Source organism: Corvus brachyrhynchos, unplaced genomic scaffold (genome assembly GCF_000691975.1).
Source record: "Corvus brachyrhynchos isolate BGI_N302 unplaced genomic scaffold, ASM69197v1 scaffold346, whole genome shotgun sequence".
Lineage (NCBI taxonomy): Eukaryota > Metazoa > Chordata > Aves > Passeriformes > Corvidae > Corvus > Corvus brachyrhynchos.
In genome coordinates this window covers 13,319-27,469 of record NW_008238644.1, presented here as the reverse complement: position 1 = coordinate 27,469, position 14,151 = coordinate 13,319, and the positions used below count along the sequence as shown (strand labels likewise).

Below are 14,151 nucleotides of genomic sequence, written 5' to 3'. Positions count from 1 at the left end.
TGCACTTGAGAGGTAGAATAAAAAGGCAATCACAGCAAATTACAGCTTCAGAGTGGAGTCTGATTATAATCAGCTTTGCAACTGGAGCTTAGAACCAACTGGCATTTTCTAGACTGAACTTGGAACTGAGCTAGAAAGAAACACAAGACTTAACTGCTCCCAAACTGGCCAGGAGAGCGACAGGCTTTTACTGTATATCACAGCAGAGTATAGAACAAAGGACACATAATAATTTTTAAAATGTTTTTTCTTCAAAGCAAGCACACCCTTGGGTAAGGAAGGGCTTCTGAGCAACTTGACAGAGGAAAAGTGAGATGCAGCCAGTCTGGTCTGAAGTGCACGTGGCAGACTGCCTTGTGCTGAACATGCCTTGTAGAACAATTCAACATGCCCTTGTACACACCCTAAGGTGCTTGGATTTTCTTTAACATTGAGTACAGCTACTTGGTTTAAGCCCCTCAACACAATTTCAATCCATGTAACAGCAGCATCCTGCACATAACTAGCACTCCTTATTCCAATTACTTAGCAGTGTTTGCTCAGCTTTTTGGCCTTCCAAAAGAAAGATGTGTTTTGAGGTTGTGGGACAGGGCAAATTCATCATGTTTCCATGAGAGCTGGTAATATTTTATGTGAGTCAGGATCATCAAAAATAGAGTTTTATTTACATTTACATTTTCATATTCAAATTCAATACAAATTACGAAATATTTACAACCATTTCATTTGTACTATAGCTAAGAAAATGCATTGCTTTCACCCCCCAGATTCTTAAGTTATTTATTGCAGGCTTTAAGACAAAGTCGTACTAAACATTAGAAACTAGTCAGAGGTGCAGAGGTAAAAAAATAAAGTGCATTTATAAGATGTCCTTAGTTACCTTTGCTGGACAAGGCCAAGTCACTTACTATTGAGGCACCCAGTGCTCCTCCTTGACCCCATCTCAACTCCACACAGAGGACGGACAGCTTCTCCAACCCTCTGTTACACTCTCAGGACATCGGATCTCCCTGCAGCTTGTGCACTTGAGCAAGACAATGTACAGCAACAGACCAGCATTTTTCAGAGGCTGGATCATTTTCTGAACAAAACACAGCAGATCCTTTTGTAAGAATCTGTCTTTTCATCTTCAGCTGAGTCTTTCCTGAAGTTATCCCAGACTCCCACAAAGCCAGGACTCTGGCATATTGCTGGTGCTAGAAATGGTTTTAACTCCCCAGATCACTTGAGGATCTTTCAGACTAACAGGCTAACGTGAACAAGGTTTGAAAAGTTCCTGCAGTTGTTCCCTTTACAGAAAGTCAGATTTGGCCTGTCAGCTTGCAGCTCTCTTTTCTTCCCCTTTAGGAATGTGGGGTTGGCAGGCTGGAGTTGAGAGGTAGAGAATCAGTTGGTTACTAGAGAACCAAAGACACTGTGGACAAAATCCAGTTTGACAAGCATTAGTTTGCACTTTCTCCTATCAAACATTAAAGACCATGTTGCTTTAAACAAAACTGTGTCTCATAAGTAAGTATTAGAACAGATCAAAATAAATTTGTTTACAATGAAAATCCACTTGAATGAAAACAATAAACAACAAAAAGACCCAACTCAAAACGATTCCCAGTGGAGACAACTATGATGTAAAAAATCTTCTCATTTAAACAACTCAAATACGGTACAGAAGCTTTGCTGAAGATGGAACTTTTGTTTTAGTGAAGATCTGCTGGTTTTCTTTATATTTAAGACAGCTTTATCTGGAGAGTGTTAAAACTCCTGCGGGAAATACAGTTTTAAGAAAGGCAAACCATACAATTATGATTTGGACAAGTCTATTTATCTAAACATTGCCAATGCAGCATTTTCTGCAACAGTCTTGCAACTTTTGGTTTATATGGAATGGCAGTAAGCAGTTCCTTGCAGAAAGCTTGCACCATGTGGCTGGACATGTTCTCAAAGCGTGACTTCACAAACAATCCTGCCTTCACAAACTTGTGTTTCATCTCCCTCAAAACCTGGGTTGTCACCGTGTGAAAAGACGGTCACAGTGGAGGGCTGGGATTCTTCACTTACAGGATGTGTGCTGTCATCTGTCCAGAAGAAAGCCAAGTGAAGACAAGTTAAAAAGTGTCACAGCCAAGCGTTAGCACCTTAAAGCAAACCACACGCACTTGATTTGCGCAAGCTCACTGCACTTTTCCTGCAGAGATGGAAATCCAAGGCCATGCTCCCACTACCTCTCTCCTCCTGCCCCTTGTTAGTTTGGGAGCCCACTCTTGTCACTGCCTGTCCTTTCTGCAGACACCTACTCAGCTCAGTAGTGCTAAGCAAGCTGAAGTTGTGTGCTTAAGCCACAGAAGGCCCTACATGGCTACAAAATCCAACCTGGAGGATATTACCAAGTCTTGAATCTTTAGGCTGCTGAAGGCAGGCATCAAGAGCAACTCCTAGAGACCAGGCTCAGGATGAATTAGGGCGGGGGCTATGCTGATTTGGACAGGAAGGCCTTCTCCCTACAGACTAACCTTGTCTGGCTGATGTCCCTGTGTGCCCTTCCCACTCCAAGTGAGAATACACGAGAATGACCCACGTAACTAACCCAGCACACCTTGAGTTGCTTAGGGGGATGCAATTTCAACTTCTGATGTTTAGCTCATAGGAAGTGTCCCCTTCTCTACTGGGGTGCTTCAACAGAGCACTGCTGAACACACACCACTTGCTGCAGCAACAAGTCCCACAGGAGGCAGGCAGCAAATCCCAGATTTTCCTGTCAGCTAGTCTTCCCATGAGAAATAGAGCATCCCCTTCCTAAGGCCATGCCACAATTCAGGGGTAGTTACTTTCATTTGTTTACCTGCAACCTTTCCATTTTTAAAGCCAACAGCCACACTGAGTATGTGTTGGCAAAGCTGACCACTAAAAAGACGTTTTCAAGTGGTTTGCTCTTGTTCAAAAAAATAAGGTATTTGGAAAATCTGATAGTCTTTCCAAATTAACACTCTCTAAAAGTGTTCAAGGATGACTCAGCCTTAGCAAATCTGAAATTCAATTGAAGTATCTGCCTCCTCTCTCTTGCACCATCTGAGCTAGAGCAGGACTGACTCCCCAAAAGTTTTCTGTAAGTACCTACTTAAAGCAGATGATCTGGTAGCAAAGCAACACTCACTCATCCAAATGAAATCTCCAAAGAGACAAAGGGGTAAGGGACATATTTGGAAAAATCTCTGCTCTTGAAGTAGTAAGCCTCTGACTTTGAACTACTCTTTCATAGACTTCGGCTTTTAATTCACACTAAGGCTTCGTTTCATTTGAAAACAAAGACCGAGTGTCAGAGCTAAGGGCTAAAACAAAAGGGAAGATTAAGATAACCCTGAAAAACAAAAGTATTCAAGCCCTGTGAGATGCTATGAAGGCAACTCCCCCTAATTCACAGCCTAAGCAGCCAAGTGCAATGTGATCTAGCAAGGCAGATGAAACAGTAGACGTACTTTCTGATGGTGCATGTGCCTCCTGAGCAGATTCATCTGGTCCCTGTACAGAATCATATCCAGATGATGCCGTTTCACTAAGATTATCCTCTTCATTAACTATAGTAACAGTGGATAGAGGTCTCTGGCCACTGGATCCTGGGGCTTGCACAGGCTCAGACCGTGGTTCTACATCCATCTTTGTGAACAAAAGAGAAAAGGATTAAATTGCAACTTGGCAGGAGACTGCATCGTTCCAGGAGAACAGTGCCCACAAGGACTGAGTCCAGAGCACTTTTATGCAGAGGAAAAAACATTAAATGGAATAAAAGCTCTGCTGTTAACCTCCAGCATCAGAGGTGAAAACCAGTTACTGCCTAATTGAGTGGGAAGTTCAGACACAGCTTCTGCATTGTTTGCCCAGTACCAGGAAAAGAGAATCTTCCTTCCACACAGTGGAGATCTGCCTCCCCCAGGCAAACTGGCTTACATTTTTGCTGGTCCAGGCAGCATCAGGCACTAGCAACAGCATCTTCCTCTGGCACTTGCAACAATAAGCAATTACAGAACACATCAGAAATTCCTGATGTATCCCAGGAAATCACGCAGTTCCAGAAATGTCATACATGCTAACACATTCACTTTTCACGGACTCCAAGTACTGAACAGCTGAAGAGAAGCTGGTTTCAGGGACAGTATGAGTTGTTAAAGTCTGCCTGAAGATATGAGAAACACCCTTAGCTGGAAGCACAACAGTTAAGACCGAATCTTCCGTCAGGCATGAGTCAGCTTTGGCTAACATTCTGCCCAAGCCTTTAGGTGATACCAACTCACACCAGGTCAGCTGCAGGCTTCCCTAAAAGGGACACAGCAATTACTCCTGTAGCATCTGGGCACAGACATGGCAACACCTGTGTTTATCACCTGCACTCTAGAGGCAGCATGAAATAGCTCAAGATGTGGCCACGACAGCAGTGTAACACTGCAATTGGCAGCTGCTGCAGCAGCTTGGAAAAAACACAGAGACCACTGCTTCTTGTAGCAGGATCCATCTTTATTACACACACTTCAGTATTTATATGTTTCTACCATGGGAAAGTTTTAAGAAAGTTTTGGGAACGTGCAGAGGGAAAGACAAAACAGCTACACCACCAAACACGAGGCAGGGCAGACTTTTCTGCCCCTTATCAGCCATTCACGAAAACATGCCATCTCCCCATGTTCTGGGAGATAAAGGAAAAACATTCACACCTGGTGCTTATAGCTGTGGTCATTTCCCGGGTATGCATCTTCCAGAGAGAACAAAAGACCTCTATCAAAGTTAACATACACAATTAACAAGCTGCTCTCTACACCGGACTCTCGTTAAGGGCAGGATGGCCTCTGCGGCTGCCACGACCACAGGCTGCTGGCTTACCTCAACACCCAACACTTTGAGGATGTCACATTTGCACAGAGGACACGTCCCGTGTTCCAGAAGCCAGGGGTCAATACAGGTCTTGTGGAAGACATGGCTGGTGGAAGAATGTAGCCAACAAGTTAGTTTTCATACCAGGAAGATTGCTCATGTGCCAGCTATGAAGGACCCTTTTGTAACCCCAAGAATTTATTCCTTCTAGAACAGATGACCTTGTTTTGCCACAAGTTTCAGCTGAAAGTTATGGACAGTTGATCTTTCAACCTGTAGCTGGTTTGTGCTTATTAGTATCCCAATACAACTTGCTAGAATTCAGCATTACCCTTTTTGCTAAACCAGTCTAAAGCTGTTTTTCCAAAACTGTGTACAATACACTCCTAGCCAATAATTTAGATGATACAGCTTTTGACATCTCAGCCTCAGCTTTAAGGTTAACTTCTGTCGTGCAGATGCAGATGACTAAATAGCACTTGTTTTTGTTATAACTACATAGGCAAATCATCTCACAGACTTAGGTCCTCAAGATAAACTGTACTCCCACCCATTTACTGTGTCTGTACAATCACTGTGTATCCCAAGTGGGTATTTGGCAGGCTTTACACTCAAGAAAGTAAATATAGCTCAGCCATCACAGATGCAAATGGATGCTTCTATTAAGACACTCAATTCCACAATGGGTTTAAATTAGGCCACAGATTTAGGAGAATGACTTGAAATCCTCTAATCTGCCTGTTCCCTCAGCCTGAATAGAAACAGCAAGGCAAACAAGCAGTGCTCAGTATTAATCAACTCTATTATGAAGTAAGTGTGGAGATCACCACATCCAGTGCTCAGCAGCCCTACACTCCAGAAGGATCCAAGGATTCTCCAATTCAGCTCACATAATCGGCACTTCCTTCCAGCTGCATCAACACCATGTTTAGAATAAAACCTGAGACTTCCTTGACACCTCACTATTTTAAGTCCTTGAACTTAACACTGGACTTGCGAACCTCTCCAACTATAAATGCATTCAGTTTGACTCTCTGGACATGAATGCCCTCGGCAAATACCCACACCCTAGGGACTCAGATACCACCAATGTGACTCACAGGAGCACTCCTTTGTGTGGTTCTTTCATAGATACAGTTAAATGCTTTCAACAAGTATGCTCGAAGTGTTGAGGTCAACCACCAGCATGTTCTTGCAGTAAATATCAGTTTATAACTCATGTGAGGGAGAATTTTATATGGTTGATACTGGCAGATATCACCACTTGTGAAGATTATCAAGTCCATGCAGTCATTTCAAGCTAGTGTGCCTCTGAGAGCTACATTTGGGCTGCAGAGGAATGTAACATCACAAATGTACATAAAAGCAGTCTCAGAGCAAATGCAGGAAATTCGTGTATGAAGAACACATTCAAAAGATGTTACTCCACTCTTACCCAAATAAGTCATGCTTTGTTTGCAGGTTCATACCAAGATTAGCAGGGCTTATAGGGAAATAATGAGAAGTCAGGTCTCCTATCAAGGAAAAGTTGTCTGGAGCCTGTCTAAAAGTTCCTGTACTCATGGGACTTTGTCCATTACTAAGCAAAACTACCCATGAGCATAAACATAACAAGACAACTGAATAGTCATTAACACACATGCCTGAAAGGTTATTCAGTTTTGGTTTTTTCTAAAGTTTTAAGCATTATATCAAGAAAGCTGGTTGATAACACTTTAGCAGACCAACTTTGTGTTATCAAAACAGCTTAGAGGTTCTACTGCTTGGGAGCAGAGAAAGCCTTTGCAAAACTGTAACCTGGTGCACAGGTAACTTCAGCTGAGATTTGACAGTGTTTGACAGCACTGCTCAGCACACAACAGCAGCTACCCATTTTTCTATTCTTCAGAACTTCATTATCCTACATCAAAATGGTTCCAAGTGCTTTTTGTAACCCTCCCTAAGGGTTATGACACCTCTTCCTATGCACAGTTTGGGCAGTTCACCTGGCAGCCCTCTGATTTTAGAAGCTTGGCCAGAGCATTCCCAGTCAGCAGGCACAGGGGGAAATCCCACAGAACAAGTTTCCTTAAGCCTTGAGGCTGCTTCATTGCTCACCTTAGGAGCAATCACATTAAAGCCTTAGTGCTTCACTACTGAGCTTCCACAGCAGCACAGGAATGAGATACAACAGGGGAGAATTCTAGAAAAATAAACTGCTATAGCTCTACTTTGGTCTCTATCTCAGAGGATGCATACAAGAATAGAAATGCTTTATTTTAAACTACAAAAGCCAGCATGATTTAACAAATTTAGCAGAAACACAACCCTCTTAGTAAGTGGTAATGTAAGGGACAAGAAATGGGCAACATTTTGCCAATTATCTGCAAGTTAGTGGTAACATTCTTATACACCAGCAAAGGAAGAAATATTTTAAAAGCCCTGGCATCCCCTTGAGGGACACTGTGGTCTGCCAAGTTGTGTGTGTCAATGCACTCACAGGGGAAGTGATGAACACAAGCCATTGGGGCACACTACAAATGTGTATTCACACATTTTCTGTTGTTCAAAATATTGTTTTGATAGATATTCAAGAATTCTCACTGTACAACAACTTGATGAAAGTTTGTTAACAAACATGGCAGAGTTTTGGATAAAGGGGCAATTTGGAAGACAACTTACTTGCAAGTCAGAACACGCATTACGTCATTCGCCTTGTACTGCTCAAAGCACACAACACAGGAATCTCCATCTGGACCAGTTTCCTAAAACAGTGAAATGAATTTACAGCTTTAACACACTTTGAAAGCTTCCTCTGAACTCCAGTCATATTTATTGCAGACAAATGGGTCTAGCTAGAGTCATCCATGATGCTCCTGAATATAATCTTATATAAACACACTTAGTGGATTAGTCACAGTCAAGCTGACACTTCAAAAGAAGCACTGAAAGTTTAAACCCATGGTTTAGAATTCCAGCTGAAACCATCATTGGATTACTGAAGGCACTACTGTAGAGGTTTAGAAACTGCTACCTCCAGTTTTAGTTACAGAAAGAAGAGCCAGGGAAGCTGATTAGATACTAGTTTATGTTTAAGCATCCATGTCAGCAAATTAGGACCTCTCACATCAGCAAGACTACGAGCAAGCAGCTAACAAAATAAACTGATTTATAAGAATGTAAGTCTTGCAGCCTGGAAAAGGACCTGGTCTGAAAGAGGAACTGTCTCTGCCACCAAGAGTTACAGCCTCAGAGAGACTTCTGCATCCTCCTCCAGCACGAGGGAGCTCGCTGGGTTCTGTGCAAAGGCTGTGCTGTAAAGCAGGAGAGATCACAGGGTCAGTCCTACCTTGTCCCCTTCCTTCAGGGTGCGTAGCTGCATCTGTTCAATGGCCTTCTTAGCCCTGGCCCTCAGCCGCCGCTGTGACACAAAGCAGTTCTGGTTAGACACAGCCATTTTTCTATTCACTTACTAATACTTACCCAGGGGCCTGCTGCAAGCAGGTAACAGTTCTAAAACTGATGTTATCAAAACAAGCCAAGTAAGCATGACCTGCTATTTGGAGACAACAGTTTTGGGACATACTGATATGGTTACTGACTGGGTGACACACCAAGAAGGCTTAGGTCTGCTTTGGTTGTAACCTAACCTTTTCACAAAGCACAGGAAATCCAAGGGGTTTTGAAAAAGTTTTTTTTTTTTTAAAGGTGCAAGATAATACCTTGATCAGATTAGACCCAGTCAAAACAAAGAGAAGCCTTCAAACTGACTTGGTACAGAAGACTGAACATTGAGTTCAACAATCAACTGTTTTATGTTTTACTCACTTTAGGACACCTTCCTGCCACAGACTCACATTCTGATGAAAGGTGAGAGAGATTCTTTTTACCAGTCAGCACACTTAGCACCAACACACCCTGAACTACTCCTCTGCTTCCACTGCTTTACAGCTTGCCTGGCAACTGTTGCTGTCCAGCTGTCAGTGCAGTGCCTGGAATTAGCCCAGGAGCCAACCTCTGTTTAAAGGTCACACGTTGGTGCCGTTCCACCGACTCAGAATACGACTGTCCTCTCCCTCCCCGGTGCACCTCAGGCAGCTCTGGCAGTGCCATCCCCAACACAACACTTACCGCAGGGACAGAGCAGACTCAAGTTTTGCAGCTAACCAAAAAGCCTCTTTCCAATTCAACTGCTCTGTGCAGGAGCCCTGCACTGTTGGCTTTCCAGCATTCCATCTCCTTCGGCATTTTAGCTCATTTACATGAAACTTTTCCAAGTGCAGTGCTGGTGGCACAAGTACAGAAGGGCAGGTGGGAGGAGGGCTGTTGCTGAGACCTAACAATCTTGCAAGGACTGGTCATTCAAATCTGCATAAGATTCCTTGTGCTGAAGCAGTTAATATCAAACAAGTTGATTTACACATCCCCCTGGGACTCTGTCAAGTAGTCTTGGTACAAAATGAACTATTTTTGTATCAGTGTTGTTTTTGTGCCCTAAGAGTACCCATGTGCATGCTTTAAGAGTTTAACAGCTGACAGCTACCAACAGCTATCAAGGAAGAGACACATACAGTCCAAAGGTGAAGGATGCAGATGTGCAGATTTGTTTAGAAACAAGAACTACTGAGGTTTTCTTGGAAGTTTGTGAAGTTCTGCTGAAGACATCAATATATGTTTCTGTATGCTGCTTATGGTTAACTTTGAAATTATGTTGCCCTTGTCAAGGTTTGAGACTGAAGCCACAGAGCAGCAGCCACACACTGCTGTTTACTGAGGTCCCCGAAAGTCTGAGCAGCAAACAGGGTAACATCAACAGAGCAGGAATGCAGCAATGTAAGTACTTCTCATACATGGCCAGAATTGTCACCACTACTTGTTATTAACTGAAAACTAAACTTTCTAGGAATGTACTCCCTCATATCTCATCTACACATCTAATGTCATGCCAAGCATATTAGACAGGACCCAACTGGCTGCACTGTTAATAATTTACTGAAACAATATTTTAAGTTTTGCATGGGTACCAGTTTAATTGCTTCTCATTAAATGCATCAATGCCAAAGTCACCTTTAACATTGATTTTAGCAAGTACAGCAGAAAATCCCTCCAGGGGATGGAGAAAGGTTGCAGAAGCAGCTTTTTGTTGAATAGTCTACCAGGATACTCAAGCTTGGAATGTCAAAGCATTTTGTGAAGCCAAGTTTTTCAAGCAAATGTGAAACGTGAATTATGTTAGAAGTATAAAAGCCCCAACCCAGAAAAAGCTAGAAGAAATAGCTAAGTTGAGGAAATAGAGTCAAGATATTACAAAACAGGTCAGGTTCCAGCTCCTATCCAGGCTCTGGCATGCTGAAGTAGTGAGGTACCTAATTGGGAAAATCAGGTTTGTAGTCGCTTAGTCCTCAGTCTCCCTTGTTCAAAGATGCCAATTTTACCTCCAGCCCTTTCTGCATAAGGGTGCCTTTCTGGGACCCTGTGAGCACGGTCATGGCAGCGCAGACCAGACGGCTCTGAGGAGGGTTGGGAACTCCTGCTTTTCTCCTGTAAGCTAAGGAAGTTCTTCCCCACAGGTAGCTACTGCCATGAAAGCAGTTTGAATTGGTAAAAGTTGAGCAATTTGTCTCCTCCAAAGCCATTAATTAGGTCATTTCTCAGCTGCAACATTTAATCTTTATGAAATCAAAGGAAGCAAAGACTTGAGCTGAAATTAGAAACCAGGCCACAGATAACATCATGGGTCATTTTGCACTATTAAGAAAGGTTACTATTTTGAGAACTGAATTTTTCAGTACTCCACTGACTAGACAGGTAGAAAGCCACCTACCACGCTTGCCTCAATTTTCCACCTTCTTGCTCACTGACCTCCCAATGCAGGAAGAGACTGCAGAAGTGGAGACTTGAATTTCAAGTCCAGAAGAAAAGATGCATTCAAGAAGGAACTAGGAGGTTGCACAGTGTAGCTTGCTCATGAGGAAAGAACTACTCTGGTTTAACTGTTAGGTTAGGATAGATGTGCTACTAAACTTCTCTTTTTGCTTGGACCAGAAGCTGACATGACTGGCTCTTCTCAACAGTCACTCAAGTCCAGGCAATCTGGGTTTTCAAAGGGCTGAACGATGACAGGAGAGGCACCAGGACGTACCACACAAGCCAGGAAGTTGTTTAACTAATATTCAGTACTTCATGGAGCCAAAGCACTTAAAACTCTCAAACTTTGGATCTACACTGAAAATCCAATCAGCAGCTAACAGGTCACATGGTAGCATTACCTTTTAGTAGTTCACCTGAACTAACAAGCATTTTCTTGTTATTCTTTACTCACCTAATCACTGTGAGGTCAGTCTGAGATGCCAGGGTACAATAAGAACCGAAAACAATTCTAGATTGTCTTTGAGTTTCACTTTAACAGAACAGTACATTTTTACACCCTGACAGCAGAGAAGCTTTCTTCTATTCTTATACTCTGTAAAGCACTTATTTGGGCTCCTTGATTTCAGTTCTGCTGAAATCACGTGGAACTAGCACATCATTTATCAATGTTATTTTTCAATCTAAGTTCCTTGTGCACATGGAACCCAAGACTGCTAGCCAAGCAGACTGGATTTTCCCAGTACCAGCTATCACTGACGCATTAATAACCTCTGTAGTTTCTTGAAAGCCTGATAGCTCACAACTGCACTGTTAAGTACCTTCAAAGGAGGAAACATTTCAATTTGATTTAATGAACAGTGCATAGGGCACCCAGGTTTTCCTGTCCAGATTTATTTAGCATTATTAAACAGAGCTGTGAGACTAAGGTAGACGGCAGGGAATGAAAGAGAATTCATCAGCAGGAGACTGACTGTGCATCTCTTTCCACAAATATCAGCAAGCAGACAGCATCAGGTTACACAGACAACTCCCCATTTCATCCAGGAGTGGCAATGCTGCATCTCACAGGCAGATGACAACTTCCAATACTTCCAACCCTAATTGAGTCTGTCACTGTAATTCTCAGAAAGCTTTCAGTCAGAAAGCAGCTTTCAACAAGCAGCAGGCTCCCAACCTGCAGCTAAAGTCGTGCCCCATTTTGCAGACACACTTCCAGTCTTGTCTCCTGTTACAACAAGCACATAGGCAGTGCTAAGTGGGAAGGATGAAAGCAGTTAGCTAAAAGCAGTTCAGCTCTCTCACAGTCCCCACAACATCAGCATTACGGCTGCACTGCAGTTCAGGAAGTATTTCTATGAGCTGAGTACAACCAGCTTTTCTCCACAGAATTTACTTTTGGCTGTTCTTAGGAAAGTTTTAAGCTGTGCAAAGATGTATCTCTCAGCATTTTAAAGATCAAACAAACAAATTCAATCATTTTCATACTTAACCAAAGAATACAAACCTTGAGATCCACACCGCGGGGGGATGGGAGTATAAAACAGCAATGACACAAACTCACCTGCTCCCTGGACTGGGCCCTTGCCATAATGAGTCTCCGAGCAGAGTAAGACACATAGCAGCCCAAGGTTGCTGCTGCCACGACGAAAAATGACACGGAGATGAAGAGGATGGTGAAGATATTCATGGAAACACTGCGCTTTTTGCCCACTTCGATGACCATGGTGACTTTCATGCCACTCTGAATCCGGTGCAGGATTTCCATGCCTTTCAGGTTGCCAATCATAATTGCAACGATCTTTTCAGCACCTGCAAAGGAGAAGGGGAATCCATGCTCAGTTCCCAGGTGTTGTATCAGAGTCATTGTCTTAAATATCCTGCTTCAAGTGCTAAAGAAATGACTGTGGGAACTTTCTAAATAGTATTTGTAGATTCAATATGAACTGATGGAACAATGTCATGCAAAACAAGTGTCATCACTATATGTTTGTCCAGCTGAAAGTATGTCCCATTACCTATGAGCTGCATAAGTGAACCATGCTTAGAAGTCATTGGTCTCCATAGCACTCCTCACTCCTATAGAGGACACAGCCTGTCCTATTTTAGACACAACACTTTGGCGATTTACACTTTAACATGCCTTTGAACTACAGGAAGTTAAAAACAAATCCTCTACAGAGTAAGGTCACTGGGGATTGTGATATCTGTATAGGGATTGCTTCCTGTAATGGATCCAACTCTCCCCCACTCCACTGCTACTTCTTAACACCTCTTTTCTAAATTTGACAGTACTTTTGAGTATTTCCCCAGACACTGAGCAATCAAATACATAGATCACCCTTTGCTTCCGTATTTTCAGCAGCAATTGAGAAATGATTGAGGGAGATTTCATTGTGAATTTCAAGTGAGTTTTTGTGAGCTTCTACTGCAAATTCAGAAGGAAGCAAATATGGAGGAAGGCGTGCTCCACTTTTAAACAGCTAGGGGCAAGATGGCAAAGGCCATCCTGATTTTAACAACAGGTTTTATTGGCTCAGCTGAACACCACAACAAGTCAAAGCAATCAAGGGGTTTATGGTAGGAAGAAATTTCAAGCAACTCCAGTCACCAAGCACAGACCAGAGCAAACCAGTTTCCTTTCAGCGACATGCAAGGGCTTGAGGACACTTGATACTGTTTGCAGAAACATTAGAAAGACCCAATATAACAGATAGAGAGAGGAAAAAAAAGGGAGAAAGGGTGATGAGGAAATTATCACTGCTCTCTCTCTAAACTAAATACAAGAAAAGGAGATTTGAGACCAGCTGATCAGGAGTCTCACTGCATTAAACCATCACCTGCACAACATTCATAAAAGACATTGCATGGGGGAAGAATAAAGACTGTTACGAAGTGCTATTTTTAGCTAAACCCCCAGCCAAACACTCTTTAATGGGAAGACCAATTGTTTTTCCCTCTGCTGAGTTATTCAAGTTATTTCCCTCTGCTGAAAGTTACTCAGCTTTCAGCTACCAAAACCCCCTAGAATTGGTGTTAAACCACAAAGGCTGTCATTGGAGAAAGTGTATATTAGTTTTCCAGCTTGTTCCCATAATGCTTGTGATCCAACACAGCAAGCAACTCTCCTCAGTGGGACCAAACTCATCTTTTAATTCAGAAAGCTCCTTGTAAAGACAAGGACATCACACAGAGAAAAAAAAAGTCTCCGAGACTGCAACTACTCTTTAGGATGAACTAGGGCTTATACATCAGTTACAAAATGAGCAGGTGGTATACATCAGTTATAATATGAGCAGGTGGTAGCAGCAAGCAAAGAATTAAGCATCAAGTCAGAAGCTGAGACTTGCTTTCATGAGCATGGAAGAACAGGCTGCAACAATGAGAAAATAAAAAGCCTGTCAAAAAAAAGGCAAAAAAAGGTTTTCCTACCCTATTCCCCTATAT

At 42.6% G+C, this 14,151-nt stretch overlaps 1 protein-coding gene across 1 annotated transcript; it reads right to left on the bottom strand.

Annotated features, from left to right (window-relative positions):
- Nucleotides 1–643: 643 nt before the first annotated feature.
- On the bottom strand, nucleotides 644–12,659 carry LOC103617874 (E3 ubiquitin-protein ligase RNF128). The gene is made up of 6 exons (XM_008636226.2): nucleotides 12,269–12,659; nucleotides 8,186–8,257; nucleotides 7,519–7,601; nucleotides 4,867–4,963; nucleotides 3,471–3,648; nucleotides 644–2,072 (listed from the first exon to the last, which is right to left on the bottom strand). The coding sequence occupies exons 1-6, from the start codon at nucleotides 12,569–12,571 to the stop codon at nucleotides 1,936–1,938; spliced, it is 870 nt and encodes a 289-aa protein (XP_008634448.2). The 5' UTR covers nucleotides 12,572–12,659; the 3' UTR covers nucleotides 644–1,935.
- Nucleotides 12,660–14,151: the final 1,492 nt, after the last annotated feature.